This window comes from Mobula birostris, chromosome 9, assembly GCF_030028105.1.
Source record: "Mobula birostris isolate sMobBir1 chromosome 9, sMobBir1.hap1, whole genome shotgun sequence".
Classification (NCBI taxonomy): Eukaryota; Metazoa; Chordata; class Chondrichthyes; order Myliobatiformes; family Myliobatidae; genus Mobula; species Mobula birostris.
Window position 1 is genome coordinate 13,864,468 of NC_092378.1, and position 25,650 is coordinate 13,890,117.

Sequence of the window (25,650 nt, forward strand, 5' to 3'; positions counted from 1 at the left end):
GATTTCACCTGCAAATCTGTTGGGATTATCTATTGTATCCAATGTCTCCAATGTGGCCTCTACTACACTGGTGAGACCCAATGTAGACTGGGGGCATCATTTTGTCAACCACGTCAGTTCCATCTGGAAAAAGTTGCATTCCCTGGAGGCCAACCATTTAAATTTCTCTCCCCATTCCCATTCTGACATTTCAGTCCTTGGCCTCCTCTTCTGCTACTATGAGGCCACTCTCAGGTTGGAGAAGCAACACCCCATATTCCATATAGGTAACCTCTAATCTGATGCAGGAACATCGATTTCTCCAATTATTCCCCCTCCTTATTCCCTTTTCTTCAATTTCCCCTCTCTGGCCTCTTACCTCTTCTCCTCACCTGCCTATCACCTCCCCCAGTTTATCTTCTCCTTCCCTTTCTCCTATGGTCCACTCTCCTTTCCTATGAGATTCGTTCTTCTCTACCTCTTTGCCTTTTCCACTCATCACCTCCCAGCTTCCTTCTTCATCACCCCTCCCCCACCCATCTGGCTTCACATAACACTTTTTAGCTTGTCCTCCTCCCCTACCCCACCTAATTCCCCCTTCCTTTTCAGTCCTGAAGAAGGGTCTCAGTCCTAAACGTCGACTGTTCATTCATTTCCATAGGTCCTGCCTAGCATTTTGTGCATGTTGTTCTGGATTTCCAGCATCTGCAGGGTCTCTTGTGTTGATCAAAATATTAAGTTTAATGCATCATGTAGTTGATTTCATTCATTTATTTTATCATGGTGTGCAGAGGGTTAATAGTTAGGTAAATTTATGGAATATGGCCCATCTTGTCTTTGTATACTACCGCTTGAGAACTGATGTTACAGCTGTAATACTTAAAGAATTGTTTTGCATGATCTTCATGGCTAGCTGACAAAACTTAAAATTCCTGCTGTATCTCAGTACATGTGACAATAATAACACGATACAAATACCAGTTCCCAACAATGCGATTTCCAAGATATTTGACTTATTCTCAGCCGTGGATGACACCTTACATAGTTGACAAGGCTCCTGACCAAGTCCAGTCCATTCCCTGAATTCTGCTCTCACTACTTTTCCCCATTCCTAGAACCAGAGTAGGATATGGCCGTAAGCAGCACTGGGGCCCTGCATGGACTGTATTGGTTCCCTTCCTGTGTATCCTGTTTACCTTGGACTTCAGATACAACACTGACTCATGTCATCTGCAGAAATTCTCTGATGACTCAGCAATAGTTGGATGTATAAAGGGAGGATGGGGGGATGGGAGGATGTATACAGGGCCCTGGTGGAAGACTTTGTCAAAGTGTCCAAGTTGAATCATCTGCAGCTCAACATGAATAAAACAAAGGAGGTGGTGATGGACTTTAGGAAGACTAAGCCAGCACTGCTCCCTGTTACTATTGATGGTGAGGACTTACAAATATCTGGGGGTGCAACTGGACAGACTTGAGTGGAGGACCAGCACAGAGGCTGTGCACAAGAAGAGCCAGGGTCACCTCTACTTCCTGAGGAAACTGAGGTCCTTTGGAGTATACAGGCTTCTCCTTTACATGTTCTACCAGTCTGTTGTCACCAGTACAATCTTCTATGCAGTGGTGCGCTGGAGCAATGGCTTCAACATGGGTGATGCCAACAGATTCAATCAACCGATTAGAAAGGCTGGCTCTGTTATAGGAGTCAAACTGGACACACTGGAGACTGTGATTGAACAAAGGACCCTATGAAAAATCCTGGCAATTCTGGACAACGTTTCTCTCTCTCTGCATGCCACCTTGGCTGAACAGAGGAGCACTTTTAGTAACTGCGCTGCTCCAAAGAGCACTATATGAGGACATTCTTACCCTGGGCCATGGGCTCTATAATCATTCAATCTATAGCCGGGGAAGTGATGACCTCTCCTGTTGACTGTTTGAGGTAACTTATTTTTTAATCTTTCTTATTTCTCTTGTAATATTTGTATATCTGTGCACTTGTAATGCGACTTTGACACTGTAATTTCCTTTGGGATCAATAACGTATCTATCTACCTATCTATCCTCCTTTTCCTCATTTTATTTGCCATTGGCATTCTTGTTCCCTAATTCTGTTCTCTGACTTCTTACACTTCCAAATGAATACCACGCTCAGATGCCCCTGCACTCTCACACACTTCAGCAGTCCGAAAGGACCACTCACTCCAGATTTCAATTCACCCTTCCATTTTGACAAGACCTTCCAATGCAAAACTTCCTTTTACACTTCCCTCCCAATTGTCCAGCACCTAGGGCCCAGGGCCTAAATACTCTTTCTGATATCAAGCAGTGATTTAACCATGTGTCCTTTTAGTTTAGTATATTGCATTCACAATGTAGTCTCCTATACAATAAGGAGTTCTATTGCAGACTGGGTGATCACTTTCTGTAACATCAGAATTGGGCTTAACATCGTCGGCATATGTCGTGAAACTTGTTGTATTTGTGGCAGCAGTACATGCACACGTGCAATGCAAAAATAAAAATAAAAAGCAATGAGGAACTGCTCATGGCCCATTCAGTCTCCATTCAGTCCATAAGTATGTATGGTCAGTTTTATTTTCCATGGCACCTTGTTTCCTAATGCTGGGGTAATTTGTAGAAAAGTGGAATGCTTGCTGTACTGGACCCACATAAATTTCCTGCTTTCCTCACCACACACACCCGACTATCCCCAAACATACTTTTCCCCTGATGTATGGACATAGCACTGTTTCAGTGTACCCTTTCATGTGGCAATTCCAAAATTCTACTTGTTTCTAAATGATTGCTGCATTTATTCTGCTGAAAATTATGTTGCAATATAAATCAAAAATTTTACTTACAGGTATTCTTTATCACTCTTTAGAGGGCCATTGCAAATTTGTTTTTCGTTGTGCTGACATGAATTTTCAGCTCCAATGGTGTACGTCTCTTCACTAGCACTTCGTCTCTGTGTGTTTGTCCTGCTGCATGGAGGGTTTGTAAAGCCTTCATTTGCAAAGTATGGCTTTGGCTTCTTTACATAAGCATCATACCAAGTAGAAATATTTTTATCATTCATAGCTGTTAAGAAATTAACCAATATTAATGCAAAATAAAAACTGTGAAATGAAAAATTTTCAAAACCTGTACGCCAAAAATTCCAGCTCTTGGTGTGATCTTGGTTATGGTGATAAAGAATAAATCTATAGAAGGTCTTGAAAGTTTGATATTTTTCTTCCTTCTCCTGTTTAAATTCATAGTGCATATTTTCCTTGTGGTTGGCTCAGAGGCCTGGATTACTGCTCATTTTCTTTCTTGATTTTTCCCTCCTTTCTCAGCTTTTGCAGTGGAGACAGATTGACAGAGGACCTTCTTTCTTTCAGATGTTTCGTCTGAGGCCCACCCCTTTGAATGTTTCAGTGAAGTATCAGCAGAGCTTGGCTTTCAGTGTATATAAATGCAAGTGTCATCTGAAGACTGTAAGCAAATGATTATGCCCATTACAACAGAGGGCCAAATAGAGGTGAGATGCAGTGGCACATAAGAAGACTGTGAAGAGCACTGGGGTGATGAAAAGGGACTTCCTTGACTCTCTCTGCAGTGGGATTGAGTCTATGGCGAGCAGAATTTTCTCTGGTCTTTTACAGGGGGAAGTCATACTCCAAATCAGGAATTCCATGCAACAGAATTCTGATATCTTCATGATTTCTATATCATTAAGCCTCACATTTATATTCCACCTCAGAAACACATAGGAAGATCGAAAAGAGGATTTTGGTGATGTAATGCCTTGTTTGACACCAGTTGGATTAGATCTATGATGTACCCTTTAGATTAGGGTCATAGTTTGCATAGTTTGCAGATGTAGAAAGTTAATGAGTTTCTTAGAAAGCCAAATTTCAGAAGGCTGTTGCAAGACCCTTTTTCTTTGACAAAGCTGAAGGCTTTAGTGAAGCCAAAACAACTCTGTACGGAGGTTGATGCTTGTTACAGTTTCCTTGAATGTTTTGCACAGTGAAGATCATACTTATTATATTTCCTGATGGGTGGAATGTGGATTCTGACTCCAGAAAGATCTCTATGGCCACTGGTAGGAGCCAGTTGAGGAGAATCATTAAAATGACTTAATCTAAGGCAGACAGGAGGGAGATCTACTTTCGTTATCATCATCATCATCGGGTGCCGTGCTCAGTTTGAACTTTGACTGCCATGGCACACACACTCCTGGTTCGGGTCAAGTGGATCAATTCATTGGTATTCATTTCCAGTTCCCTGGCTGCTGTCTTCATAATCAATTGTCTTTGTCTTCCTCTTGCTTTCTTCCCTTCAATCTTTCCCATAATTACCATGCATTCTAACTCCTCTTCCTAATCACGTCTTTCGTTATAATCACTTTCATTATAGTATTTAGATAATCTCCTCATTGAAGATGGTCATAATTATCAGCTATGCAAATAATGTGGCCTTCTCACAAGGCCTTAGTATGAGTGTATAGAATATTATATTTGCATACAATACAGAAATAAATAAAGATCTACTTGTTGTATAAATGCACATTCCTGAGAAGATCATCGCAACAAAATCCACCCTGGAAGATGGATTGTATAGGTTTGCCAATATTCTGCAGATATCGGCTTTTTCAACAAATTATTTAAGCTGCTAATTCGACATACAATCGGAATGTAACTTTACCTTGCATTGGTTCTCTTTCCTGTAGTTCACTAAGTTGAAGGAGTGGCAAAAAAAGGGAATATTTTGAGTATTCAATTTTAATACTTCACTGTACATAATTTTTCATTGGAAGTTTTTGATCTGGAACTCAACTATTTTTATTGATCATGACAAACTTCCTACTGGGTCACTTTCACGGATTTGATCGATCCTCATCATGGCAGTCTGGTTCATAATGTATTTATATTTAATTTCTTAGAAAAGAATAATAAATTACCTCTTATTTCAGTCACGATTACTTGGATTTTCTTGATAGACCCATGTTCATCAGTGAAGTAGCACACAGGCATTCTGATTGTAATTGTTGTGGAAGTTGCTTTAAGTATTCCATTTTTATCTAAAGCTGGAACTGGCTTGAGCTTAGGTTTAGGTGGAGCTGTAGAGGAAAAAAAGGCATAATCAAGGATCAATTTTATTCACTATATTCATTTACATTTGCTGGGTTGGTGTGACAAACAACAAAAGCAATATTCAAAATTACAATGAATGAAGAGTTATATACAAATAAACATAAAATGGAAGCTTTGAACATTATTCTTCTGTATAAATTCGAAGACTATTACAATCAATATTAAGTTCAGGAATACAACTGCATAAGTTATATTATTTGTACCATATACACTATTGTGCAAAAGTCAGGCACATATATACAGCTAGGGTGCCTAAGGCTTTAGCACAGTACTGTAGTAATTTTATGTATTGTACTGTACTACTGCCACAAAAAAAAAAAACAAATTTCATGACATACGTTAGTGACAATAAACCTGATTCTGATCTGGGTCTCTATTGTGGACTGAGAGTGAGAAGGGAGCAGGGAGAGGGGAATCATGGTTGGGAAAAGGGGAAAAGAGAGGGGAGGGAGCGGGAAGCATCATTCTTTAATGATCAATAAACCAACCCTTTGGAATCAAACGACCTTGCCCGGTGTCTCAGGGCCGGGTGTGCCTGCATCTTGCCCTGGGATTCCTTCTCTGTCATCTGTCTCACACCTCTCCCGCGGTGCTCTAACCTTACCATTCCCCATATCCTTTGCTCCTGCCAGATTTACCAACTCGATCTCTGCTCCATGTTGATAAATACATTACTGTGCAAAAACCTTAGGCACCCTAGTTATACATATGTGCCTAAGACTTTTGCACAGTACTGTACTGTTTATGTAATGTATTTACATAATTACATGTAATTATTACATAAGAATTTTTACTTCCTAACACCACTTGAGTAATATTCTAGCTTCAAAGCCCCCTGCTTTCATAGACAGCATGATGAGATGTTTGCCCTAAAGCTGAAATGAATACTTCCTTCTGTATTCACCAAGGGGAAGGTTGTTACAGATAGAGAGTAAATGGAGAGGTATGTTGATTTTCTGGAACAGGTTGGTATTGAGAAGGTGAAGCTAATGGATATCACAGAACACGAAAGAGTTGGTATCCCAGGGTGTTATGGGAAACAAGAGAGAAGACAATTGTGGCTTTTATAGAGATGCTTGCATCTTTGTTACCCATAGGTGAATCCCAGAAGACTAGAGGATAGCTGATGTTGTTCCTTTATCTGAGGGTAAACGAAGTAAAGTTTACCCTTAAAGGAAGGACAGACGAGTAGGCTGATGAACCAGATATTGGTGCTAGGTAACTTCTTGGAAAACTCTTAGGAATTAGATTTATCTACATTTGGACAGGCAAGTGTTCGTCATCAGCATAGCTTTGTGTGAAGGAAATCATGTCTCAATAATCTGATTGAGTTTTTGAGAATTTAGCTGAGAATTTTGATGAAGGCAGGGTGGTAAACATTAAATTTAACTCAGTAAATAGTCAAATATTGTTTTGTGATCAGAAGCAGACGTTGTTAGAAGGATGTTTTTCTGGCTGGAAGTTTGGAATCACTGATGTACCACAGGGATCTGCACTGGGACCTTTATTGCTTCAGATATATATTAAGAACTTGGAAGTCAGTGCAGTCAGTAAGACTGGTGCATTTGAAGATGAGGATGAAAATTGGTTGGATTATGGATAGTGAGGAAGATTGTCTAAGGCTACAACAGGATATTAGTAAGATGGAAGTTTGGGTGAAGGAATAAAATACATTACCTTATCTTTCCCAGAATGGACAGTATACAGTTAGGGCTTTACGGTATGTTGATGAACAGGGAATCCATGGGGTTTAAGTTCATAGTTCCCTGAAAGTGGCAACAAGAGGTGAATAGGGTGTGAAGAGGTACATGGCAAGTTTGATTTAACAATCGTCTGTAATTGTACTGGAATAGCTGGGCTAGAAGCAGAGTTAGTCGTGGAGCTTAGGTCTTAATTCAACTGAGGTGTTAAATGTTCTCATTGCGTCGTTGCACCTAGTGCTCACAGTTGTTTGTTGATGATATGTGGAGTGAATCCAACTGACTTAAGGGTGACACAATTGACACTGGAGAAGGTTCAGAGGAAGTTCACAGAAATGATTCCAGAATTGAATGGCTTGTCATATGAAGAGTTCTGGGCCTGTATACACTAGAATTCAGAAGAATGAGGGGTGACCTCACTGAAACCTATTGAACGGTGAAAGGCCTTGATAGAGTGGATGTGGAGAGGACGTTTCCTGTGGTGGGGGAGTCTAAGACCGGAGGACACAGCCTCAGAATAGAGGGGCATCCTTTTAGAACAGAGATGAGGAGGAATTTCTTTGGTCAGAGAGTGGAATTCTTTGCCACAGGCAGCTGTGGAGGCCAAGTCTTTATGTATATTTAAGGCACAGATAGGTTTATAAGTTCTTGATTGGTCAGGACATGAAGGGATACGGGGAAAACGCAGGAGATTGGGGCTGAGAGGAAAATTGGATAAGCCATGATGAACTGGTGGAGCAGTCTCGATGGGCCAAGTAGCCTAACTCTGCTCCTGTATCTTATGGTCTTAATGTCACTTACTTCTCAATAACCCACTAAGTAATTCCAAGTCTAGTTTTTGCCAGAATGACTTGGTTCCAGGCCTTATTAGGGCCATCAAAGTGGCCAAAGCTGGTGTCAAGGAACTCTGGTAAATAGGCATCATAGGAGCAACACTTCAGTAGTTAGAGTCATACACTGCACAAAGGAAGGTGTTTGTGACTGTCAGATGTCTAATGCCAGAATATCACTGCAGCAGATCCTTAGGGGAGTGACTGAAGAGTAGCCGTCTTCAGTTGGTTCATCAGTGACCACCCCTGCATATCAGAGATGGGGTGGTTTGTTGATGATTATACAATGTCCAACATGCAGGGCAGTATGGTAGCACAGTAGTTAGTGTAACACTATTACAGTACCAGTGATGTTGCAATCATGATCGGCAGTTCAATTCCCACCTCTGTCTGCAAGCAGTTTGTATTTTCTCTTCAGAACTCTGTGGGTTTTGTCCGGGTGCTCCAGCTTCCTCCCACATTCCAAAGATGTACAGGTTAGGATTAGCAAATACAGGTACAGTATGCTGGCACGGGAAAATAGTGCCCCTTGTGCACTGTCTTCAGCACATCCTTGGACTGTGGTGGTTGTTGAGCAGACGACGCATTTTACTGCGTGTTTCAATGATTTGATGTACATGTGACAAATAAAGCTCATCTTTTATCTTCATAATTCTATTCACAACTCCTCGGTGAATTAGGTAATCCTCAAGTGCATGCAGCAAGAGTTGGACAACATTCAAGCAAGGGCTGGCAAATCACAAATAGTTCTTATACCATCATAGTCAATGACCATCTCTAATGAGAAAGAGTTGAAGCACACACTCTTGGCATTCAACCAGTCCCTCAGCACCAACATTCTGGGTAGGAGTCACCATTGGCCAAAATCTCAACTGGACCTGCCTCATACGTACTATAGCTTCAAGAACAGGTCAATGGCAGCAGCAACGTCTCAACTTTTTATCCACCAATATTATTTCATCACCTACAAGGAACAGTCAAAAAGGTAATAAGAATACTATCCATCTGTCTGGGTGAGTGAAGCTTCAATGACACTCTAGAAGCATGTCACTGGCCAAGACCAAAGTGGATAGCATTCCAGCACAGTGGGTGTGATGGTTACCTCCAATGAAATGCACAAATTTATTTAGGCCAACCTCAACTTGGGGTGGCATGGTTGCACACGGTAGTGGTTAGCACAAAGCTTTACATTAGCAGGTGATCCGAGTTCAATTCCCATTCCTGTGAGGAGTTTGCTCGTTCTCCCCATGACCACGTGGGTTTCCTCTGGGTGCTCTGGTTTCCTCCCACAGTCTAAAGACATACTGGTTGGCAGGTTAATTGGTCATTGTAAATTGTAGATTAGGCTAGGATTATATCGGGGGGTTGCTGGGCAGTGTGACTTGAAGGGCCAGGAGGACCTATTCCATGCTGTATCTCAATCAATCAATAAATAAAGTATTTTTTAAAAAAGTACCTTCCAAACCCATGATCTCTACTGCCAAGGGGGAGTAAAGACTTTGGATATTGGGAACACAACACACGCATGTTCTAAGCTAGACACCTTGACTTAAGGTATATTTTATTGTTCATTTAAAAGGTGTTCAGCTGTGTTAAGGACTGATTTCAACTTCTAAATGTCAACACAGGGCCAGATTACTGTTGCATTCTGATTCTTACCATGATCTGTCTTCTCTTCTTAATTCACTTAATGTTCATGCGTGCAGATTAACGCCCACATGTGAATGGCATATAAAAATACAACCAATACCTTCATGGAGATCTGAGAACACTCACAGTGTCCAAGGATTCCACTAATGATCATAACTTCTCACCTGAAGCATTCAGATGTGTTATGATGCAGCAAGTAACTTATTATTCTCACTTCTGGTTTCTTACTACTCTCTTAAACATTTACATGGAGGTTATAATTGAGAGGTTAATTATGCCAAAATGTTAAAAAGAATACCTTTTACATCCATGATGACTGTCTGTTCTGATGTCTGAGGTCCAATACCAGCTCCATTCACAGCTTGAACCTTGGAAAATAAGGATTGGCATTCAAATAAACAGAAAAAAAGAAGTTAACTTAAGGCAGATAGAATTTAAGTAATATTAAGCGGATTCTACCTCTAGAACAGGGGTTCCCAACCTGGGGTCCAAGCTTAATGGTATAGGTTGGGAACCCCTGCTCTTGAATATGATCTCATTCAATGTCACAGTCCTCTTCTAAAGATTATTGCACGATTCTGTATCAGTACTTACCAATACACACTGAAACAATGTGATATTGTAAAACACACTATTCAAGTAATTATATCCACCATTCTCAAAAATGAACCAGAAATTTTAGAAGTATCAAATGACTGAAGCATTTTGAAATTGTTTTTCATAAAATAATATTAAAAAGAGCTTTTACTTGAAATACTTAATAGCTCTCCTGTTATGAGGAGAAAAATCATCAACCTTTTATTCTACAAGTATCTAAGAGCCTATTTTACTTAACTGCTGGTTCATAATGAGTTTAGTTTTCTACACAAAGAAACGTATATCCATGCTTTACTACAGAGACCAGTTCACTACAGGAAAACATGTTCTCAATTCTCCTAGAGTGGTCTAACCAAAGTTCTAACCAAGTTTAACATAATTTCTCTCATGCTGTTTTCTATCCCTTTAAAAATAAAGTACAGTGGTTTGTTATAAACACAAGAGCTTGTGCAGATGTTGGAATGGTTTATTTGCTTTTTAATAAGCTCATTAACATTTAATGTTTGGTGATTTCCTCACTTCCTTCCATGCCTCCATAAGACAATCAAGATCATTTTTCAATGAGAATGTGACTCTTAATTATTCTCCAAAAGTTATTATAAGATAAACATGCACAGTATGTCTTATTAACATTCTGGGAACATTGACCGTTTTATTCAGACTGACATGATAAGTTGTCTCTTACCCATATGCTGTATGTGTTTCCACCTTTTAACCCTCCTATGACAGCATTGAGCGTCTGGTTCTTTTCCACAGTTGTCAAGTTGTTTATTCTGATTTCAGCAGCTTCTCCCTTTTTGTGAATGATAGCCTGGTATCCATGAATATTACCATTTGGCATAGATGGCGGCAGGAAAGATACATAGACTTTTGTCACCTCATCTGGTATTTTCTGAAGGGTAAAATTCTGTGGTGCATCTTCAGGCACTAAGAAATAAGTGTTTTAGTGAGTTATTTTGACATATCAATCATGATCTTTGATAAGGTTTGGGTGAAGTGCATAACTTCCTGCCTTTATAGTTCTGGTGGGAAGCATAGCTCTCATAATGGAAATGTAGATTTCTGTAGTACATGATCATAAGGTAAGTATTTTCAATGACTGAAAGTGCACAGTTAGCACCTACACTTCACATATGCATTTATGGTAAATTCACTGATGTTGCAGTTCCACTGTGGAGGGGACATTCAAAGCTATGACCACAATGTTGTGGTACTGATGCTCCAATCCACACCCCCTTTGCACGTAATTGCAATCAGACGCATGTGATCAGTTAATATATATAGCTTAGAATTAACACACAGATAAAAATGTTAGAACGTTTTGACCTCAGGAGGACACGGAGCAACCACTGAACATCGACGACTCCTCTGTAGAGATCATTAAGAGCACCAAATTTCTTGGTGTTCACCTGGCGGAGAATCTCACCTGGTCCCTCAACACCAGCTCTACAGCAAAGAAAGCCCAGCAGTGTCTCTACTTTCTGCAAAGGCTGAGAAAAGTCCATCTCCCCCCCAACCCCTCCATCCTCACCACATTCTACAGAGATTGTACTGAGAGCATCCTGAGCAGCTGCATCACTGCCTGGTTCGGAAATTTCATTATCTCAGATCGCAAGACCCTGCAGCGGATAGTGAGGTCAGCTGAGAAGATTACACCACACACTGCATCCGCAAAGCAAACAGCATTATGAAGGACCCCAGCACCCCTCATACAAACTCTTCTCCCTCCTGCCATCTGGCAAAAGGCACCAAAGCATTTGAGCTCTCACGACCAGACTATGTAACAGTTTCTTCCCCCAAGCCATCAGACTCCTCAATACCCGGAGCCTGGACTGACACCAACCTACTGCCCTCTACTGTGCCTATTGCCTTGTTTATTATTTATCGTAATGCCTGCACTGTTTTGTGCACTTTATGCAGTCCTGGGTAGGTCTGTAGTCTAGTGTAGTTTTTGTGTTGTTTTACGTAGATCAGTGTAGTTTTTGTATTGTTTCATGTAGCACCATGGTCCTGAAAAATGTTGTCTCGTTTTTACTGTGTACTGTACCAGCAGTTATGGTCGAAATGACAATAAGAAGTGACTTGACTTGACTTGACACTCCAACAGCGTACAAGAGTGGTGTATGTTTTGTTGGCAACAGTAGAGAGTAATGCCACAGATGCTGGAAATCCAAAGCAACACACACAAAATACTGAAGGAACTCAGCAGCTCAGGCAGCATCTATGGAAAAGAATAAATAGTCGACGTTTTGGGCTGAGATCCTTCACCAGGCCTGGAAAGGAAAGGGAGAAGTCAGAGTAAGGAGGTGGGGAGGAGAATAAGCAGAAGAGGCCATGGACTGACATGTCGCAATGGGAATGGGAAGTGGAATTGAAATTGGTGGCCAGCCGGAGATCCCGCTTTCTGTGGCAGAAGAGTGACGATGATTGACAAAGCAGTCTTCCAATCTACGTCGGGATTACCGATATACAGGAAGCCACACTGCGAGCATGGGATACAGTAGGTGACCCGCACAGAATCACAGGCGAAGTGTCGCCTCAGCTGAAAAGACTGATTGGGGCCCTGAATGGTGACTAGGGAGGATTTACAGATTCTTTCTTCATTATAATGGCATTCCAAAAACAAATGTCCGCAAAGTCTCTCCTAAGGTTCCATTTACCTTGCCTTTCAGAAGCTATGGGCCCTTGCAAGTAAGATGGCAAATAGCTAACTCCTGACTTGTGCTGCCCAAGACTGGTGAACTGGGATGGAGTACAGGCAAAACTAGGATTAGGTCTGAATGATGCCATTTGAAACTTCTTTGCAGAAATGCATAAAGCTGCTGCCTGCTTCTGGTTCACCCTCCATCTCATACCATCCAAAATTATACTGTCCAACAAAACAGCAGGACTAGCACCTGCTCCATTTACATTTATTACTGGCCTGTAATAGAGTGGCACCTGGACAAAGTGAACCCCGCTCAATAAATCTCAAATTAATAAAAAAGAATCAGTAAAAGCTAAGCACGGCAAAGGTCATTTGCTGGCTTCTAGTGCTCTCTATTAAATTGTTCCACTACCGCTTTGTCATCCACTGCCTGTTACAGGAAGTATTTTTTGTCATCTTCTCTCTATCTCATTTCCTCATTTCACTTATGTTTAACTTTTCCTGTTCTGATGAATATCCATTGAGTTGAAACGCTAATTCTCTTTTTTATGCTCAAAGATGTCACTCAACCTGCTGACGATGTTCAACATATTCTGTTTTTATTTCAGATTTCTAGCATCTGCAGCGTTTTGATTTTGGCCACATTTTCAACTATGTAAATAAAAACTAAAAATAAACTACACGTGGAAATCTGAAGAAAACAAAATTCCAGAATCAAATAGCTTTGCAGGTATACCCCTTCACCACAGCTCAAAATATAATGATAAATAATATCATTAATTAAAACAATGATGAGGAGGAAAAGATACAAAATAATTACAGAAGTCAGTGATGAAATCGAATGACATCTAAAGGAAAATTAAACGACTGAATTAATATGTATGTGAGATGCTAGAGAAAAGATTGATAAGATTGAAAGGGATGGCATGGTAGTGTACTGGTTAGCACAATGCTTGACAGTACCAGCGACCCGGGTTCAATTCCTGCCACTGCCTATAAGGAGTTTGTACGTTCTCTATGTGACTGTGTGGGTTTCCTCCAGGTGTTCCAGTTTCCTCCCACAGTCCAAAGACGTACTGGTTGGTAGGTTAATTGGTCATTGTAAATTGTCCTATCATTAAACCCAGATTAAATCTGGGGATTGCTGGGTAGCATGGCTCAAAGGGCCGGAAGGGCCAATTCTATGCTGTATCTCAATAAACAAAAAAGGTAAATGACTTATATCAGATACAGAGTATTGATTACTCAAATACCCAACGTTTCTCAGTTACTTCTACTGAACAAAATACATTCTCATCAGAATCTTAACTCAGCTCTGCCCATTCAATGTTCAAGATATATACTAAGACTTATAACCACAAAACTAAAACTGTACTTGGAAATACAATAAAAATCCTCATTCATGAATCATGAAAATATCTTAAAGTGCAACTTATGTTTTATGTACATACGAGTTTCAAGGGTCCTAATGGTGACTGGTTCACTGGCTTTGCCGTGAATTTTGGCTTCTTCTTCTTCACCTGTGAATGCAGTGACGATTATAGTGTATCTAGTGAATGGCTTTAAACCAGAGATCTCACAGGTTTTGTTCTGTTTTTCTGTTCTAACAATGGTCATAGTGCTTTCCCCATTATCTGTCTGCAAGGAATTAAAAATATATTGTTGAGATATGGCATTAACTTATATATCCTGTACACATCTCAAGACTGACATGTATTCAAGATTAAATAAGAATATACATTTTTTTTGTGCTTTATCTATTTTCACTATAATGATGGATTTAAAAGCATTGTGTTCATCAAAATAAATGCCAACTTTAAAAATGGCCTATAACAATGCCAGCCCATTGTCAAGTTTGTGAAAATACTTTCAAAATTACTTTAAAAAATTCCAAAGGAATAATCAAGCTATTAAAAATGGTTAACAAATTTAAAACCTACAAAATGCTTAAACACAAATTAAGGAAAGTTCAAGAAGTACTATTACTTATGGTGATACCTTGGAATTTCCTTCTTCTATTGAAATCAAATAAGAATTCCCTGTTCCAGGTCTAACCTGGTGCAGTAATAAAAGCAGAAAATGCAGAAACATTCAGCAGATCAGGCAGCATCTGTGAAAAGAGAAAGAGAGTTAATTTTTCGGGTCAAAGACCCATCATCAAAATGGGGAAAATGGAAAAATCAAATGAGTTTTAGGTTGCAAAATGGATGCAGAGGGATGGATAAAACAATGGGAATATCCCTGGTAGAGCGAGTTTAGGGTTGCCAAGATGATCCCATTTGGCTGCAAGATTAATAAGAGTAGTTAAGAGAGAGGAAAAACAAAGCAATGTATTAAACCTATGACATGAAGGTGAGAGCTGTAGCTGAGTCCTAAAACCAAAAGCAGGAAGTTAGAAATGCCCATCAAATCAGCCAGTGACTGTGGAGGGAGAAAAACTGTTTTATTGCAGGTGGACCACCTCACTGTAGTTCTGATACAGGCAGAAAATGTTATCTGAATTTGTTGAACTAGATATTGAGTACAGAGACTACAAACACATTCAGATGGAAGATGTGTTGCTGTTCCTCAGGCTTATAACTGGCCTCAACTGGAACAGTACAGGAGGCTGCAAATAGATCGGTCAGGTTGGGAGGGGGATGGAGAATTTAGCTGATAAGCAAATGGTAGATCACTTTGTGCCTATGGATCAAATGGCATTGTTTCACAAAGACATCATCCAATCTGCTCTTGTTTCTCCAATGTAGACTACATAGTTAAGTTTTAAGAATTCAATCGGATCATAATCCTGCCTCCATTGAGACCACAGGGCCAAGCTTGGGTTTCCACTTGTCTGCGTACCTTTATTCTCCATCTGATTTCTACTCTGACCTGTCTGTGGCATCCTGCAGCGTTTTAATGAGGTTCAGCATAAGCTTGAGGAATAGGTCATCATCTTCCATCAGGTCGCATTGTCGCCTTTGAGGCTCAATATCAAATGCAACAACTTTGAAGAACTTGCTTCCGTTATTTGTATCAGAACTGGCCAGTTCTCTGTAAGATTATTTATCTGAAACATTAACGTCATGTTTCTCTCTTCACAGATCTGATGGGGTATTTCTAGCATTCTCCTTCCAGTTTCAGATCTTGACAATAGCTCTGTCCTGCATTTCACAGCTTTATCAAGCTCCTCTTGTTTTTCTCTCTCTCTCCCCAACTACCCTGATTAATCCATCAACTAGGCGGATTTGTAAATAACAGGATCATGTGGGTAACACTAGTCTTACTCGAACAGAAATATTTGCTTTGCCCTATCCATCCTACCTCTACTCCTTTTGTAGTTTGAAGCCAACCTCATTTTTCTCACTTTCCCAGTTTTGATAAAGAGTCTTCAATCTGAATCAATTACTCCACTTTTCTTTTCACAGATGCTGGAAATTTTGATGTCTCCAAAATGATGCTTTCATTTCAGGTTTACAGCTCCTATGGTATTTTAAAAATTTTATAATGCTGGTGGAGATTGTTCCAGTGGATTCATAAATGCAATGCTGGAATTGCCTTCTATTGTGTGCTTCACTTTCTGTGTGCCATCTGGATATTATTCTTGAGTAGATGCCAGAAAAAAAGTGGATGTCTGCATTCCCAAGTTAGTTGGCATTTCCACAGTAAAATTCTGACAAGTTGTGTGTGGAACTGACAGCTATTTCTGCCAAAATGTGGCCCATGCTTCTCTCTCAGTCTCCTTCATTGGCTAATGATGCTTATAACTATTTTTATTAGTAATCTTACTAAACTCAATTTTCTATCTTCATTTAAAAATCTAATATGGGGCACCATTATGCTACATACTACCAAAAAATGTGCTGATAAACATTTTGAATTGCAAATTAATTTCTATTTCAATTACTACAAGTTATTCTTCAACATTTATTTACATCCTTGTTTGATCATGTTAGTTATTTATGAGATTCTGCTTGAACTCAAGTGCAGCTGCTTAAATATTTGGACAGCTAAAGCCATTTAATAGTGTTAGATGGTACACTTTAATGGATGTACAACTAACCCTACAGAGATCTAACCATGACTGAAATTAGTGATACACTATTCGGTCTTTTGTTTCTCCCATTGATAATCGCACCATTCAGTTTTTCTGAAAAAACTGAAACTAATCATAGCAGTGTAATAACTGCTGCATAAAATTTAAACAAGCAACATTAAAGTGCCCATGTACTTAGGCTAAAATTTGCAAATGCTGTACTAATTTAAATGGAATTATAGGTCTATATGACTTTTTTTAAATGAATGATTCATAAAGATATTAGGAATGATTTTCCAAATTTGTGTCATTTGAAATTAAAAGTATAAGGTTTCATGGACAAAATAATATACTTACTGTACAGAAACAGCAAGATTGTCAATTAAATATCTGGCAGTTTATCTGAAGAAGTTTATCTGGAGAGGTTTCCAGCTAGGTGATACAAATTCACCAAGTAATTATTCCACAAACTAGGTGAAAAATTGTTTAAAACTAAGCTTTTGTTTTACTTGATGTTTTACAAGATGGTGCTAGTGAACAACGTGACCAGCGATGATGTCCCGCAGACAGTTCACAAAACTACTTCTTTTACTGTGGGAGGATGAATGTCAGAGTTATATTATGTATACACACTTTGATAATACATTTACTTGGAATCTTTGAACTTGTTTATAATTTTATGGAACTGTAGGATATGTGAATTGATTTCTTTAAATGCTTTCCAAAATTTGACATTAGTGGAGGAGAAACGCTGAGGTTCAGATGCCTCTCCTTATGACAGGCTGGATAATGGCGGGGAGGGGGTTCCTGGACTACCTGCCCTGATGACTACCTCAGAAAATGAGATGAACAGAAGTCCGATAACGTGCATCCTTACCGTAAGTGCTTATGAAAAGGGAAGAAAGTCACCTATAAATTAAAGGGTGATATCATTTGAAATTAAAAGTATAAAGTTTCATGGACAAAACAATATACTTACTGTACAGAAACAGCAAGATTGTCAATTAAATATCTGGCAGTTTATCTGAAGAAACTTGTCAACATTGTTGTAAACCATCAGAGCACAGAAATCAAATGGATTTCATTTTTTTTCTTGCCAGCCAACGCAAATCTCTTACCAGAATTACATCAATAAGATAGGAAGGTGGATCTGCAGGTATTTCCCAGTCGACCTCAATGATATCGTAGGATTTTACTGTAACAGTGACATTTTCTGGAGGGCCAGCTGGATCTGCAGAATAAAATTATTTCTTCTCAAATGGTTCAATATCGAAAATGTTGTGCAGAGCAATAACAATTCATTATCACATAAACTAATCATGATTTGATTTAAAATTATACTTTTGACTGTGAATGTTATATCTCTTAGGTGATTATAAATGGGATTAGAGCAATGTATTTCAAATCAATGATGCAGTACTAAACAGAATTTTAATTCATTAGAATATTATAAGGAAGTATGAAGAAAGGAGTTGAATAGTTAACATTTCACCAGAAACATTTCTCATTTTGCCCTTACGCACTTGATCCTTCTATCCCAACAGCAGCTCTGGAAGTTTCACCCAAGGAATATGATTGTCGTAATGAGGAATTGGCATTAAGTGAATAGAAATGATCAAGCAGAATGGATATCTATCTATCTATCTATAAAAGGAAGGAGATGGTTCCCTCCCAGCTGGATGTTTGGGACAAGACTGCTTATGGAAGTCAGAATAAACCAGTATCTGCCTCAGAGGGATAGGTTGATGGGAATTGTTTCTATTGTCAGGCCCTGAGGAAGCAGAGCAAAAGAGGACTGTGTCAATCAAGCTTTCGATTGCAGCAATGTCACGAAGACTTAGATTCCCTTGCATACAACAATGTATCTTGAGATATGTGTTTAATGAAAATGCATTTCTTTCTTTGTCATTCAAGTGGACCATCGATCTGCTGCTCTACAGATTAGTGTGGTATCGTTCATAATGGCAGCCGTGAACTCAGCGTTCTTTGAACTTCAGTGGGGCCGGACTAGTAGGTTTCTCGGACTACCACGTGATATTCTATCAATGCTCCGAATGACTCTTAGTTCACTTTTTTTTAAAAGATGGCTGAATAATAAATTTTCCAGCGAATGTGGTACTTTTAACGGGAGGACGTGAAACTGAATCAAGTGGGTTTAAAGAGGTCCCAGCCATCAGAACTCAGTGGGTTTAAAGAGAACTGGGAATCAGCACCCCGGTAAGTGGCCAGGGAATGGGGAGCAAGGGAACCAAGGACCCAGTGGGTGGAGAAAGAGTGCTATAAAATCACTTGATGAGCAAGATGCCAAACCATCAGGAATTTGAATGAACACAGGAGACTTTGCCAATGCTGGAAATCCAGAGCAACAGACACAAAACACTTGGGGAACTCAGCAGCTCAAATAGTACCCAAGAAAACGAATAAACAGTTGACATTTCTGCCAAGGCCCTTCACCAGGACTGGAAGTGAAGGTGGGGAGGCAGCGAAGACACCAGAATAAAAAAGGGGGGAGGGGAAGGAGGATAAGCAAGAAGGTGACAGATAAATCCAGGTGGGTGGGAAAGGAAAAGGGTTGGAGAAGAAGGAATACAAGAGCTTAAATTGAAGTTGAAATACCTGAAAAGATCAAGGTATTACAAGTATAATACGAATTTCATATTTTGGTACCAAGATACAATTCTTTTTTAGTTACATTTTGTTACAGCGGCATTGGCTAATAAAATGTATATTCACCAAAAGGCATTATTTCTGAAAAAACATCTTAAACGAATAACTGAAAAATTGCCTAGTATGACATTTTGTATAGAGATTTCGATGAATTTTAGTTGGAATCCCAGGGGCTGTCACTGCTTTATTTAAAGTAGTTTTAAATCAAGCTCAGTAAGTACCACTGGACATGGACACTTCTGTGTCTCTTCCTTATAAATCATAGTAATTTGCTGTGCAAGAATTCTCTGTTCTCATTCTCTCATTCCTAGAAAAGCTGTCCCCTTCCTGTTCTGAATGCTATTTCTCTGCTTTCCATAGTAATGCATTTTCTGTAACTAATACCCATAATTTCCTGATTATCATGCTTCTATTGCTGCGATGGGATTTGGGTCGTAACAGAGGTCAAGGGCTGACTTTATTGTTCGGCTGCAGAAGCTGGAGCTAGAACAGATTTGTTGGAAGGTAAATCTGGATATTATATCATTTCTGACTCATCCTCACAGTAGCTTAAACAGTTTCTTTAAAGGACAGGCCATGACCACTGAATGGAAATATCTGAACTTGTGTCAATAAGTACACTGTATATTTTTTATGTCAGCACTACATACTTTTCTATGTATGGAACATGTATTAATATATCTCAATCAAATACTTTAAATAAAAAGGTTTTTAATACAGGAGCACAACTTAAAAAAAACAAATATGGAATGCCATTGCATATATAGCATTATCCTTCATATAGTATTTTTGTCTATAAGACTACAAGATATAGGAGCAGAATCAGGCCATTTGGCCCATCAAGTCTGCTCCACCATTTCATCATGGCTGATCCATTTTCCCTCTCAGCTCCAGTCTCCTGCCTTCTTCTCATATCCCTACATGCCCTGACGAATCAAGAATCTATCAACCTCTGCTTTAGATATACCTAAAGACTTGGACTCCACATTGTTTATAGCAATGAATTCTACAGATTCACCACTCTCTGGTTAAAGAAATCTCCATTCTAAATGGACACCCCTCTATTCTGAGGCTGTGTCCTCTGGTCTTAGACTCTCCTGCTACAGGAAATATCCTCTCCACATCCACTCTAGAAAGGCCTTTCAAAATTCAATAGGTTTCAATTAGGTCACCCCTCATTTTTCTGATTTCCAGTGAGTACAGAAATCAAACGGTCTTCATATGACAAGCCTTTCAATCCTGGTATCATTTTTGTGAACTTCCTTCGAACCCTCTGCAATGTTAGCACATCCTTTCCAAGATGAGGGGCCCAAATCTGCTCACAGTATTCAAGTGAGGCCACACCCCCCAGTGCTTATGAAGACACAACTCTCCATCCTTGTTTTTATATTCTAGTCCTATCCGTCTAGTTCAGATTCATTTTTGTGGACATCAAACACTTTAAAAAGTCATGATAAAAATTTTCACAAGAAATTATTTTGTAAGTGGAATTCAAAGGAATGGTTGTAGTTTACTTGTAGGGAAACATAATTTTATTGTAAAACAAGAAACTATCAACACTGTACATTTACTGACATATCTTGACAACCATTTCAATCCATACTTACAGCCAACAGTTGTTTTTGCTGAAATCCAACCTGAATAGTTGCTAAAGCCAGCGTTTGTACCAGCAGAAATCCTAAATCTGTACCATCGAAACTTCCTTAATTCAGATACAATTGTGTCCATGGTGTTATTAACGTTCTCAATCTCATAGCTTTCAATTCTCTCAGCTTCAATGCATTCTTTATTTTCCCAGTCCATGCAAGATGCAGAACGTAATTGCAGGTTGATCTTGACAAACCTTAAATGACCAGGTATAATATCCGGCCGTTTCCACCTCAAAATAACATAGGTTGATTGAGTGCCAACTATCTCAAGATTCCTAGGAGCACTTGGGACTGAAAGGTATAATTTCATTAATCATTGCTTCTGCTTTTCAAATTTATTTTTAAAAATCAAAATCAATCAAATTGAAATAAAAGTAATTTTATTGCACTCAGTGGAAGGCACTTTCATCTAATTCAGATTATGGCTTTAAGGCATATGAAACTTGGTTGACATGACCACTCAATACAGCTGACATGCTTAACCTGACATCAACCGAGTTAAGATTACATTGAATAAATATAAAGATAACCTAGATCTTACATCTCAATATTATTCAATGAATCATAAACCTATATGAACTATGAATGACACCTCTGTTTAGAACTTCAACAGCTTTCAATTTCAAAGGTCACAACTACTATATCCTACAAAGTAAATCTTTTTGTACCATGTTATTTTTATTCATTTACAGGCTGGGGCATCAATATCAAGTTTAGCTTGTAACTCTCATTCCTAATTGTTCTTTTTAGAAGGTTACTTCTTGAACCCTGCAGCCCATCTGCTCAAGGCACTCCCACAGTCCTGCTGGGTAGGGAATTTCAGGATTTTGGCTTATCAGCGCTGAAGCAATGATGGTGTGCATCTTGAAGGGGAAACTGCAGCTGGCCTCATATGCTTATTTTTCAATGTGGCTGGGTTGTGAGGTGCTGTGAAAGAGACCTTGGTGAGTTACTGCAGTGCATTTTACAGCTGGTGCAAACTGTGCCCACAATATACTGGTGGTGAAAGGAATTAACGTTCATGGTACTGCTTTGATTCTTCTAATTTATTCTGAAGAACACTGCACAGTGTAGTTGACCAGATGCAGATGGGACTATGTTCTTATTTGTAAGACCATGCGAAATATAAATCATTACAATCTCCTTTGTAAGATTCAAGTTTTATTTTCATGAACATGTGTTGCAGAAATAGCCCATTAAGTACCCAAAGCTATTCCTGAAAATGGGAAGCTGACCATTTACATTTCTGTACTATCAGGAAGACAATCCTCTTGATCTTTTGCCTCCGCGGCAATTACTAATATGATTGCCTCTCCTTCTTTAATGCAGAATGTGAGGCCAGACTGCCATACTTCCTGCAGTGCAATTCCAACAAGATACCCACTGTGTCCACTGGTTTGTCACTAACAGTCTGCAGTCATTATCAACGTAAAACCGAGGGATGGATAATCTCAGGCCTCCTATCACAAGAAATGAGGATATGGTGCATTCACTTTGTCCATCATGTGTACAGTCTGTGCTATTTGTGTGGATTAATGATTTGGAAATATTAAGAAATAAGCAGCAGCACAGTCAAAACTTACTTCCACACCTGTCACTGAGTACCGCATTATTACTAGGCACTCAGTTTCATTGGGTTCATTTACATGGACCAGAACTTTACAGTTCCTTGACCATTTCTGAATCCTTTAAGTGCAGTTATGCACAACATTGCCATATGCATAAGTTCAAAGTTCAAAGTAAATGTATTATCAAAGTACATATATGTCAACATATCCAACTCTGAGATTTATCTTCTTGTGGGCATACTTAATAAATCCATAATAGAATAATAACCATAATAGAATTAATTAGCCCTCTTATTTTAAGCTGACCATGCCATCTGGAATTTCTCTATGACCCAGTCATGATGTAGGACCAATCCTATTCCGTTCACATACTGTTGCCCTCTACTGCATTTTTGGTTAGAATGAACTGCGCAGCATTTGATGCTTCTGCCAACTGATTTCTCAATGCATCTTCTTTCCTGCCTAGTTCCATATCTCCTTATATATCACGCAGGGTATTTTCTTTCCCATTATTATTTAAAAATCGTAGGTCAAGTAATGAATTGTAACATTTTACTTTTAGAAAAGACAAAGTCAACTTGGATTTGTCTTGTGTCAGAGGAAATGATGCTGAAGTTATAACTAACCCAGAAATGGAGCTAACAACCTAGATACAGTACATGAGTTCACATCCCAGCAGAGCTGTGAGGAAGTTCAAATGCAGTTATTTAACTGAGGCTTCCTCATGAGAAGTTAACCTGCTGCCGTTAATGGGTCTGGTCAATATGTAACTCCAGTCCAGATGCGGTCGAATCCTAACTACCTCTTCAGTTCAGGAATACATAAAGAAGGACAATAAAATGTAACATCCACATACGGTCAACAAATAAAACAAACAGTAACTTTAACAAAATTAAATTTTTTTGATAAATGTAAACATAATTTATTATATATCTTGAAGGTTTTCATGGTGTGAACACTTCAGATTAAATCTTATGAAAGGAATACCTGCTTCTGTTAATGTCGTAATGGTACAGTTTTTACTTTCTCCTTGGCCCAGAGAGTTAGCTGCTGCTATACTCAGCTGATAAGTAGTATTTGATTGAAGTGCTGTAAAAATATACGTATGATTTCTGGACAAAACTTTTTGAACATTATTTCCAAATATAAGTACATTATAAATGACAATTCTGTCTGATTTTAAGGGTGGATCCCATTCGATTAAGATCGATTGCCAACTTGTTGCATTGCATTGAAGATTGTGGATGGCATCTGGAACTGTAAGAGAAATTAAACTGAGGTCCAGATAAAGACAAGAATGTACTGACAAATTATATCCAAACATTTTTTTCTTTTTTTGTACGTTGATCATTTCATTAAGTTAATTTACCCCCAAAAAAAGATATTGAATGAATACATGTGCAGTGAGATTGTTATCTCACTGGATTAACAATATTTCTATTTCATTACAGGTGAGAGGGGTCATACAGGGGAAGTGCATTAGCTGTGATCTGTAGGGGAAGAAGCTTGAGGAGCCAACTGGCATAATTCTGTTTCTAATTCTTAAGTTCCTATTAAAAGCGAAGACATAAAATTGGATTGGAGACAGAGACTAATGAGTCATCAGTTTAATGTGTACATTTAAAGTTCAAAGTAAATTGATTATCAAAGTATGCAAACCATATACAAGCTTGAGATTAATTTTCTTGCAGGCACCCACAGGAAAATAAAATACAACAAAATCTACAAAAAAAAACACACAAAACAAAGACTGACAAACATTCACTTGTGTAAAAGAGGACAAATCATGCAAATAAAAAGTAAACAAACAATACATAGAACACGAGTTGCAGAGTTCCTGAAAGTGGGTCCATGGGCTCCGGAGTCCGTTCAGCATGGAGGCGAGGAAAGCTGGTCCAGGACCCTGATGGCTGTAGGCAACAAATACTCCCAAACTGGTGGCCAGGAGAACAAGACTCCTGCACCTCCTGCCATTGTTGATGGATGAATTTTCCTGAACCACTGAATTAATCCAGTAGTTTGTATTTAGCTGCAGATAATAGCTTCTGCAGTGTTCTATGTCTCTATTTAAATTGTGCATGTGCATGATCACTCGAGTTGAGTGTGATGTTCTCTTAAGGCGTTGTCTATTCCCTTAATGCAGAACCCTTGGATGTGACTTTGTTTAACGTGGGGAGTCTGATGCACAGGCAGCCACCACACGGCCTTGACAGTTCAGGGTCGAGGTCCAATGGAATGTAAGATGATTGGGAGCCCTTCACTGCTGCAGCCTTCCTCATCTTTCACTGCTGTTGTGATGTGTTATCATCTTCTGCCAGCTCCACTTGACCTTACCACCATGGGTAATCCTAACAGTGTGTTCCATAATTCAACTTGGCACAACCAGGTTCCCACTGGAGATCAAGGTCATCAAAGGAGTACTGCAGAAACTGTCTGACCTTCATCAAATCATTGAAAGCTCGGAACCTCTACACTTAGTTCACTGTGGGACTGTTTTATAAGAGCAGCTTTTTGGCCACTGTGGCATTCATGGTTTATACATGGAAAATGGACGAATGCTGTATTGGGCTAAAGAAGACTAGTCCCAGCCATAAGCCATAGTGCCACAGAGGCACTAGTTGCAGTCAGGGATAGTGTTAGTGGGGTCATGCTTGTGAGAAGCCCCTCGCCACCTAATCCATTGCACAGAAATTCCTCTTAATTGACTTCTCTATGTAGGAATACTTATGATTCTTCCTCAGAAGGACACTAATGCCATCTGGTCCCACTCCTTGTCATGTCACTGGCTATAAAAGTCAGCAATGTACTCATTTTTTATTTCTGTTCTTCCAAGCAGGGACAGGAAAATGGTAACATTCATATTTTTGTTATTGGTCATATACAGATGTATCAGAAAGCAAATTGGTTAATTGTTGAGTCAAGCACTAAGATAAGTACATTCAAGGACAACAGAGCATCAGCTCGAGGTGCATGTCAGGAGGGTTTCCCACAGTTTCAGAATGCTGTTGTCTGGACACGTGATCAGAGCGTGCCCTAAACTCACAGTAACATTTGTGAAATGCGAGAGATTTCACTCTTTCAATGATCACACATCTTGTGTGTAGCCACAAGAAAGCTCAATAAGTGAGTGCATAATTCCCAAGATACTGCCATGAAGCAATTGCATTCTCTCAGTCAAATTTCTGCACAGAGTATGACCAAAGA

The 25,650-nt window shown here is 39.2% G+C and overlaps 1 protein-coding gene across 8 annotated transcripts in view; it reads right to left on the reverse strand.

The window, feature by feature from the left end:
• Positions 1-25,650, reverse strand: part of ptprq (protein tyrosine phosphatase receptor type Q) — a 188,752-nt gene that overhangs the window by 39,576 nt on the left and 123,526 nt on the right. For 5 of the 8 annotated variants that reach the window (XM_072267504.1, XM_072267505.1, XM_072267507.1 and 2 more), the window contains 8 exons: positions 23,434-23,703; positions 20,837-21,169; positions 17,681-17,793; positions 13,999-14,185; positions 10,586-10,827; positions 9,602-9,671; positions 4,931-5,089; positions 2,844-3,063 (listed from right to left, as the gene is read on the reverse strand). In XM_072267504.1, coding sequence (XP_072123605.1) covers positions 2,844-3,063; positions 4,931-5,089; positions 9,602-9,671; positions 10,586-10,827; positions 13,999-14,185; positions 17,681-17,793; positions 20,837-21,169; positions 23,434-23,703 — 1,594 coding nt within the window. The remainder of the gene's footprint in view (positions 1-2,843; positions 3,064-4,930; positions 5,090-9,601; positions 9,672-10,585; positions 10,828-13,998; positions 14,186-17,680; positions 17,794-20,836; positions 21,170-23,433; positions 23,704-25,650) is intronic. The other 3 variants (XM_072267506.1, XM_072267508.1, XM_072267510.1) reach the window with 3 other exon arrangements.